The sequence below is a fragment of the Stigmatopora nigra genome, chromosome 6 (assembly GCF_051989575.1).
Source record: "Stigmatopora nigra isolate UIUO_SnigA chromosome 6, RoL_Snig_1.1, whole genome shotgun sequence".
Taxonomy (NCBI): domain Eukaryota; kingdom Metazoa; phylum Chordata; class Actinopteri; order Syngnathiformes; family Syngnathidae; genus Stigmatopora; species Stigmatopora nigra.
The window spans coordinates 7836906-7846259 of record NC_135513.1 but is presented as its reverse complement, the minus strand read 5'-3'; the positions used below and the strand labels follow the sequence as shown (position 1 = coordinate 7846259).

The window sequence follows — 9354 nt, the reverse complement described above, 5'->3', positions numbered from 1 at the left end:
CTGAATACAATTTACTCATGGTGAGTCCAAAAAAATCTTCCTAAACTGAGCTATTCAAGTCATCTGTCGAGGGAATCTTCCACTTTTAACATTGCAATACATCTCGCAAACACCCCCAAAAAATCCAGTGTCCATTTATTTCCAATCTTGTTCAGCTCTAAAACATGCACAATTCATCAACATTGTTATCTCTATCTATAACTGTGCACGTACACCCGCTTTCAACTTGTGTTGAGATTGAAACAGTCCCATTCAAACCCATTACAATATTACTCCATTTGTTTGTCCCACTACTTAAAACAAATGGCATTCTCAAATTAATTCCAAAGCACTTAGCCGTTGGTCAAAACAGAAATCCTAAATATTCATGTTTTGGAGACAGTCACTACCTCTCCAAAATGGAGGTAAAGAGAAACAGTTGTGCCAAGCCCTAATTGTCACATCTTTCATTTGGAAGTCTTAGCACATATAACTAAATAGCAGATGAAAATATTCCACGAAAATAACTTGAAGTGTGGACATCCTCAAAATTTAGAACATTATTGCAAACCCAGGCATGGAAACTTAGTGGCCACTCTTTAACACAAATAGAATGGCTGGACATCTTCAAATTATTGGAAAAAATCCTACTTTCAACATACACATAGGCTGAAAAATGGAAATCATAGCTGTGAGTTGGTGTGGAACTGAAAATAGATGCATTATGATTCATTATTATGCATCGTATCAGTGGTCGCTGCACTATTGACATTGCACGGCTATTTCGTCCTCCAATGTCACTCTGATGTGAGAACGCAACCACAAGGTGAAATTCTTTTCAGGTTCTGTGGTGTTTTTTTTCACGTGGTTTCGAGTCTCAACAAAACCTTAGCATCGATGCTTTGGCTTTTTGGAGACAAAACAAAGATTTTTCTATTACGGGGCAATATTGTCCAATCTGATGTACTTCATCTCTGCAGGCAAAGATCCATGCCTAAGGGATGTCACTCCTCACTGCCTCTTCAAGTGTAAAGCAGGCACCCACCTGCAAGCGCAACACCCACACCCTGTCCAGGAGTGAGCCTTAAAATAACACAGGGTCTACATTTACAGTGCACCAAAAAATATATTTACTTTCCCTTGGAGCACAAAGAAAACCTCTGCAGTCATGAAAATATTATGGAACACTGCGCCAATCATCAACTAAAATATGGTTGTGCAATAAATACAAAGAAAAAGGGGTGTAAAAGTATTGAGAAAATGTTTCAAAAAAACTTATAATTAGAAGCATTCATATGTTCTTATATTTAATATATATAATATATATATAATATTTCCTGCAGCCCTGTCATCATGGTCTTCAAAATGCATTTGGTTGATAATCCCCATGGATTTAAGATTTTAGAAAGACAAAACAGTAAAATTTGGGGTTCATTTGTCAGTAAGTGCAATTATTACATAACTCCATTCCCTCTGTGGGAGTAATTTGGTGCAAGGTTAGCCATCTAGCAGTTCTAGTCCTAGCCTTCCTATAATGTGAACTCTTGAGTGATCAGATTGGTTTTAATTGGCTTAGAATGACTTGGAGATTGTGGCTCTAGTCGTAACATCTTGCAGGACTCCAGTATTGGAGTGCACATCTGAGGTGAAAGCCATTTGTTCTGAAGAATGTCAGCGCTGCAATGAAAAGGCCACCATGCAATTATTAATATCGTACCTTCAGTAAATGACAGCATTGTTCTCAACCACCTCACCCCATTAAGGGAAATGACACAATTTAAGTGAATGTCGATTATTGCGCGGTAGAGTTTTTTATTCTGTGAATCATAAGCTTCTTTATATTGTTATGTCAATCCTATTCAGTACAGACATTAGATGACTTCTTTCACTTGATTCTTTTCCCCACTAATCTAGTAAAGTTTGGCCTTTAAAGCGTTTTTTTCCCCCACCAGACACTTGTTAGCAGTTACATACAAATTAAATTCATTGAAATAGTTTTTTTTTTATTATTAGAGCATTTCCAGCCTGACTCTGATAAAGTAGAATTTTTAGATAATTGATGACTTCTATAATGTTTCACTAAGACGCACTTAGTCAAGGGGTTCTGGGTTTGAAACTCATTGCTCCCTGAATAAACGGGATAACAATAATTCCTTGGCATTGGCAATCAGCTTTATTTGTTTTGGTTGGACTTTCTTTGATTGCATACTTCAAGTTATGATTTACATCCAAATGTTTTATTCATACTATTTAGTATGATGCTACAAGCAGCCAAAATGTTTTTCATTAGGCATATTTACCAAATAGGGTGAGTACGAGTAACATAGTCATCTAGGATGGACTGAAAGTCAAGTGGTTCTGACACATCGCACTGGGAGAAGGCCGTGGGGACAATCCAATACATCCCCCAGAAACTATGGCTATTCAATACCATTGCCAAATTTAAAAAAGAAATTACCCCCAAAAATGTTTGTAGTACCTGTTTATGTTGTAAAAATATGCAATTTGTATTGAATACAAATTAGCCCGGGTTGGATTTTTTATGAATCATTTTTCTTTATTATTTCGCATTGAAAAATAAATAATGAATCATCTTACTTTTTTATGCAACATTATTTTAGGAAATATTTACAGTTAATATGGTATTTATCCATTTAAGCGGCATTAAATTTCATGTTACCCCTTTTAAAATATGCTATAGCATTCTTTTTAAATTAATATGTTCTACATTGAACTTTTTGAATTAGTTTATGCAGTTTGCTTGTAACTTTGTTTCACATAACAATGGATTCATGCCATTATCTCCATTAAAAAATGTGAATAATCACTGCCCAACTCAGTATACAAGATATTTAAAGAACTCAAAATTCCCATTCCCCCTTTAAAAAAAGTATTATTCTATCAAAAAGATAGAATCACTTAAATATTGTGTTCTAAAATATTTTTAATCAACAATTATCAAATTATATCATGGAGCTATGTTGTTTTGAGATGTCCTCAGCAGTTCACTGCAACTTCTTACAGCCTTTTGCAGTGTTTGGATATTTTTTTGAACAGAAAGCATTCCTTTTATATTAACACAGAGTCAGTGGAAGCTTTTTCTTGTGCGTAAAAAAAAAAGTAAAAAGCAAACAAGCGCTCAGTGCCCGTGTACGTCTCTGCACAGCCGCTCTCCGCCAGCCTGATGTGGCAACCTGAGTGAGAGGTCTACTGCTCACCGCGCCAAGCTATCAAAGAGTATTGACTTTGTGTAGTAGGAAGTGTGACCGCCGTATTCACCGGGCAACAGGTGCCGAAAAGGAAAAGGGAAAAAATAAAAACACTTTGGCGGTTAAAATGTCACGTGAACGGTTGGGTTCAACCACTGAACACATCAGGGGTGTTATCGACTTCCTGCTGTGCTTTCAAAGGCCAAGGGTTGCTATTGGGATGAGGCTTTGGCACTGCGATGTGAGCGACCTGCAATTTATTGCGATCACATGAACGGAAGGAAAGATTTGCCAGAGAGAGGCAATCACTGTAACCGCGAGAAAATAGGCAGTCTGGTCTCACTTAGGGGAGGGATCGGATCTCAATTCTCACAAGAGAGTATTTAGATTAAATGAGCTACTGTTAGAATATCTTGTTCTCCATCTGCATTTTGCACCGCAGGAAAATGTAGATTCTGATAAGCGTGCTTCATTTAGTTCAACTGTTTCTCCATCCATTTACAAAACGGATTACAATACTACAATTGGAGCACTGGAATGTTAGGGGAAAGTAACTTAAGAAGAACTTATTTAAGTAAAGTGGACAACAGATTGTGAGCAATAACAAGTGCTCTGATTAGATGACAGTTATTGTGCTGCATATTGCTGGGCAATACTAAAATAGCCTAAATTTTTAACATCTTTAAAGGGCTTGATGTTCATTCAGCCTGTACTTTACTGCAATTGAAGTCCTTTCCTGCTACAATTCCTTAGTAAAATGATGATGATGTATTTTTCACTATTCATCTTCCATACCATGCACCCTTGTAAGGGTTGCTTGGGCCTCCCATCTGACTTTGCTAGAAAGGCAGATTACACCATTGACAGGTCGCCAGTCAGCCCTAGAATAGCAGATGGCCATTCGCATTCACAATCATAGAGCGGGAATCGCGCCTGGCCATACCGAAGTCAGGCAAGTGAACCACTAGACCAAGGATAGGGAACCTATGGCTCGGAAGCCATAGTTGGCTCTTTGGATGGGTGTACATGGCTCTGTGCTTAACTGTGAGGTAAAATACAGTAACCGCTGATTAGAGAGCTGAGTCCCAAATGCACCAATAGGAGTGTCACGTTGGTACTGTGGCGTAGACGCTACCTTTACAGCCATTTTATTAATATTTTTTGCCGCTTTCTGTTTTAGGATCAAATTAAAATGAAGAGTAAAGATGTATGTTATATTTCCTGATCTTTTAAATCAATAATTGTAATTTTTTAATCCATTTTGTGTTTTTAGTTAAAAATGATTTGGTAAAATCTAAAAATATATTTTAAAAAAAGCTAAAATAAACATTGTTTTAGATCTAAAAAAAACTGAATATTCAGGGCTTTTAATATAGTTCTTTTAATCAATTTATAATTTTTGAAAAATCTAAATATATCTAAAATGGTCCGGCCCACATGAAATCAAGGTGACGTTAATGTGGCCCGCGAACCAACGCAATTTTGACACCCTGTGAGAATAAGTGATTCAAAAAATGAAAATGAGTAATACTAAATACTTCATAATGTCAAATGGGGGAAGTAAAATATTGCCTGTTGGACCGCAAGTTTGCGAGCATGTCTCTTTTAACAAACAAAAGTCCACAGTGGTTGCTTTCTGGCATACTGGGAGTATCATATCAGCATATTTTAGGGATGATTAAATCAAGGTTGCTCCCCTTTCCAGCATAGGTGTCCATCCACCTGTTGAAACGTCAAGTCAGTCTCCATCCATCCATCCATCCATCCATCCTTGCTCTACAGACGAGGAGAGGAAGAGAGGCCGTTTCGTCACATCCTCTGTCCATATATGGGCATGAAGTTTACACGCAGCGGGGAATCCTCTCACTGGAGCTGATGAATGGGGAGGAGGGCGGTGGAGCCTCCAAAGTGTATAAAAAGGGAGCGATGTGAGAGCCACTGCAAGCAAATGAACGCCGAGCGACAGACGAGAAGGAAGGAATATCTATTTTTTTTTTTTAGGATTTGATACAATCACATTTGGGAATCATTTGTTCAACACCATCCCCAAAAAAAGAGGAGGGGGTTGAAAGGAAAACAAGACCCCCCTTTTATTTCTCGCTATATATTTAAACGCGAGCCGGACCTTTCAAGTGCATCATTATGTTGAACAACATGGATATGAACGCGAAAGATTCTTTTTACCCGCAGTTTGACACCTGCAGCGGCTCGACTCTGAGCATGGACGCCAGCGCGAGGAAGGATGAGCGGCGGGACGCGTTCGGCGACGCGGAGCGTTCGGTCCCCGCGCAGTTCGGCCACGGTGAGTCCCGGTGCGTCCCGGTGCGTGACAGGGTATAAATTGCATGCGAGGGAATATCAAAAATCGACATATCCTGTGCGCCAAATCGGCCGTTTTGCGCGAGACTCTTTACATAACATCCCTCGTTTTTTGTTGTGTTTATGTTTTTTTACCCCCTTTCCCGTCAAAAACCGGGTTTGACAAAGTTTTCTCCATTTGTCATTGAACAGAAGGAGCCCCCGCGACTCTCAAAACCGAAGCTTCCAACTCGGAATACGCCTTTAACCCTTGCGAGGGTTCCAAAGACCCCTACACCCCCTCGTCGTCCTCGCTTGCCTATTCCGGGAGCTTCTATGTGGAGGCATCTCAGGGTGCGCCATGTACCACCGAGACTCTCCTCAACATGATCACGGAGATCGTGGGCATATCCACCATGCAGCTCTCCGAGGCCCAGCAGCAGCAGAGCACCGGTGGCAGCAGCCGGGGGGCTTCTTTCACGCCACCCATGGACAGCACGCATTTCCAGGACGTCAAGAGGCAAGCCTTCACCTCTTCCCCGACTCCGGAGCCGTCCACCTCCCAGCTGGGCTTCGCCAAAACCGAACCCAAGTCCGAGGCGGCCTCCTTCCCCGTGGTGGTCAAGAATGAGTTTGAGAGCTACGAGTGGGGGTCTTTCTGCAAATCCGACTGCCTGGAGAGCAGCTTCCACTCGGAGACCTTCCCCATGTCCAACGACTTCCCACCCGAGCAGCAAATGGACGTGAAGGAACTTTTGGACACCTTCCCGGCCATGTGCCCCAACCCGGACGTGGAGTTCAAAGTGGAAGGAGGCATCAAGCAGGAGCAGTGTTTCCCCGACACGTGCTCCCAGAGCTACGCCTACAATGGCTACCTCCCCCCGCCGATGGGCCTCACCTCCAGCCTGAAGCCATACCCCGAAGCCCCCCCTGCGTCCAATCAGTGTGACTCCTCCATTTACGCCTCCCCCGCTTTACCCAGCACCATAGACTCCATCCTCTACTCTTCCTTGCTGCCCGACTCCTTTGCCCAAAGTTACACCAGCACCCGTGCGCCCGCCACCACCACCACCACCTCGGGCCCCGCCGCCAAGCCCCCCAGGGCCCGGAAGAGTGCCAGCGCCTCCTCGCACGGCCCTCCCAAGGAGAAACCCTTCACCTGCCCCATGGAGAGCTGCGACCGGCGCTTCTCGCGCTCGGACGAGCTAAACCGCCACATCCGCATCCACACGGGCCACAAGCCCTTCCAGTGCCGCATCTGCCTGCGGAGCTTCAGCCGCAGCGACCACCTGACCACGCACACCAGGACTCACACGGGCGAGAAACCCTTCTCCTGCGACGTGTGCGGCAAGCGCTTTGCCCGCAGCGACGAGCGCAAACGGCACGGACGCGTGCACCAGAAGCAGAAGGAGAAAATGGAGCTAAAGCCCCAAGTGACTCCCAACGCGTGGCCTTTCGCGCTACCCGAGGGAATCTGAGCCATGCACCCACCGATGCACACACATTTAGGGATCTTTCCGTCTTGGAAGACACGACTCCGAGTCCGTTTGCTTTGGTGAGGCCCGAAGAGGAAAAAATGGCAAAAATGTCATCCGCGGTGTCAAGAAGTGGCGGCCCCAGCCGCGTAAACATTGATGTGTGGCCCACATTCCTGAGTCTAGGCTAGCCTCGCTCTTTATCGTGGGTTCGGCCTGCATGACTGCTGATCAGCACCTCTGCTTCTGGACAGCTCCTAACTCCCATCCCGCTGCCTCTCATCGCCCACGGATGGATTGCACTTGCAGATTTCTATCAAGATTTTCAACTAGAATGTTCTATTTTTCCTCCCCCTTTTTTCCAGTTATTGAACTATGTCGCTCAATGCATGTTTGGTTTTTTTTTCTTTTTTCTTTTTTCCTCAAATAACAACCCCTCTTCCAATCACTCCAGATGGGGCTTATTAAAATGAATGTAAGCTTATATCTTTATGGTTTTCGCCATATACTTGTCCATTTGGATCAAACTTAGTGTTTGTTTATATTTCATATCATTTAGCCGTCAGTGTTTTTTGTCATTGGATTTTGTGTTGTTTAAATTGTGAAAGATATATTATTAATGGCAAATAAATATATTTGTATTACTGTATTTCCTTGTATTTTTATAGCTGAGTGTATATTTTACATTTAAGACATTTGAGCCTCATTTTAAGGGGATATTCTAAAATCCTTAATAATGTATTGGTTTTCGAGGGCTATTGTTCAGTAATTCTGTATTTTAAATGTTTGATATTGGGAACTTTTTTCAGACTGTATGCGATGAATGAATACGCCAATGGGGCTTGATGTGCACTTGTTGAAAAAAATAATTTTCCATATGTCGAATGAAGCACATCTAATGAAAATTGCTTTTTAGTAATCAGGTAGCACACATTGCTGCAAGGTTTGAAAATGAAGGACTTTTGACGTGATGTATCTTTTGCTTCAAAGATGCTTAAACTTGGGGACAAAAAAGGTGACAATTTGGTGAAATTGTCATCAGAGTATTGCAAAAAAAAGTAATTTAACTCGCCTTAAGTTATATTAACTGTTTAATTGTGTATATACACAGTTTCTACATTCCAATCTTGATATCGATGGTGTTATTTTTATGAAGATAATGAACAAAATAAACATTTTCTGCTAGCTGCTATTTTTTCTCTCTCTTGTACATCATTTAAATTAAAATGACTGTTTTCTGTGCCACACACACACATCACTTTACCTAAATGTAATACGTATACACAGTCCTGCGCCACGCATTAGTCCTCAAATTACCCCAGTGTGACTCAATCCTCAAGCAAATTCAAAGAAATTTCCATTCACAGCTGCCATTGGCATGGAATTCACTTTTCTCTCTGATTGTCTATTCCGTCCTTCTGCAAAATCAACATCTAAACTTCTTTTTTTTCTTTTTCCAATGCCGTGACAAAGTGATAATTTGATTCCCCCTTGCAATTCTTTGCTTTGCACTTCCAGTTAAAAAGAAAAAGATATTCATTTCCACTTGCAGGCACAAATTATGATCTGTTACTTTTATCCATCTCATAAAGAATTATTAGCAATGTCATATTTCCTTTGAGAATTGTGTGAATGCTCTTTTGTTAGTGTGCGTGTATGAAGATCACATGAAAGGCATGGACATAGTACATACACTCTAAAATTCATTTAAATGTTACATTTCTACATTTTAAATCTCTCCGAAACATTTCCCAATCAGCAGTTATAATTTCAAGAATTCGATTTTCAAGCATGATAGTGTCCGAATGGTTATTATGGCTGCCTGAGGTCTGAGTTTGAAACTGGACTCATGTCGTTTTCCTGTTTGGAGTATGTATGTTCTCGTACTTCCATTGGGTATCGCTGGAGACTACAGTGAATAGTCCATAAGTGTGAATATGAGTCTGAATGGTTGTTTGGCTATATTTATCCAGTAACTGCCCGTGACACTCACACACTGTCCTCTGGGATAGGTTCCAGTTCTTTTACAACCCCAATGAGGATCTGCACTATCCTGAAATTGATGATTTAGTGGGATAATATCCACCTGATGTACAGTATCTACAAAAAGCATCTGAATTTGCTGTTTCCAAAGTAAATTTATGAAGAAAATATACATGGGAAACAGTTCGAAGTGTACTATAAATCCAAGGCTTATGGGCCATAATGTGGCTCACCTGCCAATTTTTATCCCACCATATAATTGTAAAAGCAAGTAAAACCTTATTTAAGGCACAAACACTCCCTTTAAAGAAGAAAATCTATATTGTTCATCCATTTTCTTTGTTTTGTGTTTGAGCTACTTTCACCCTCCTTTGTACTGCAAATGCAAAATTAATGTTAGCTTTTATTGC

The 9354-nt window shown here is 41.2% G+C and overlaps 1 protein-coding gene across 1 annotated transcript; it reads left to right on the top strand.

The window, feature by feature from the left end:
• Nucleotides 1-5137: 5137 nt before the first annotated feature.
• LOC144198184 (uncharacterized) lies at nucleotides 5138-8153 on the top strand. Its single transcript, XM_077719075.1, has 2 exons — nucleotides 5138-5490; nucleotides 5700-8153. The coding sequence occupies exons 1-2, from the start codon at nucleotides 5331-5333 to the stop codon at nucleotides 6962-6964; spliced, it is 1425 nt and encodes a 474-aa protein (XP_077575201.1). The 5' UTR covers nucleotides 5138-5330; the 3' UTR covers nucleotides 6965-8153.
• Nucleotides 8154-9354: the final 1201 nt, after the last annotated feature.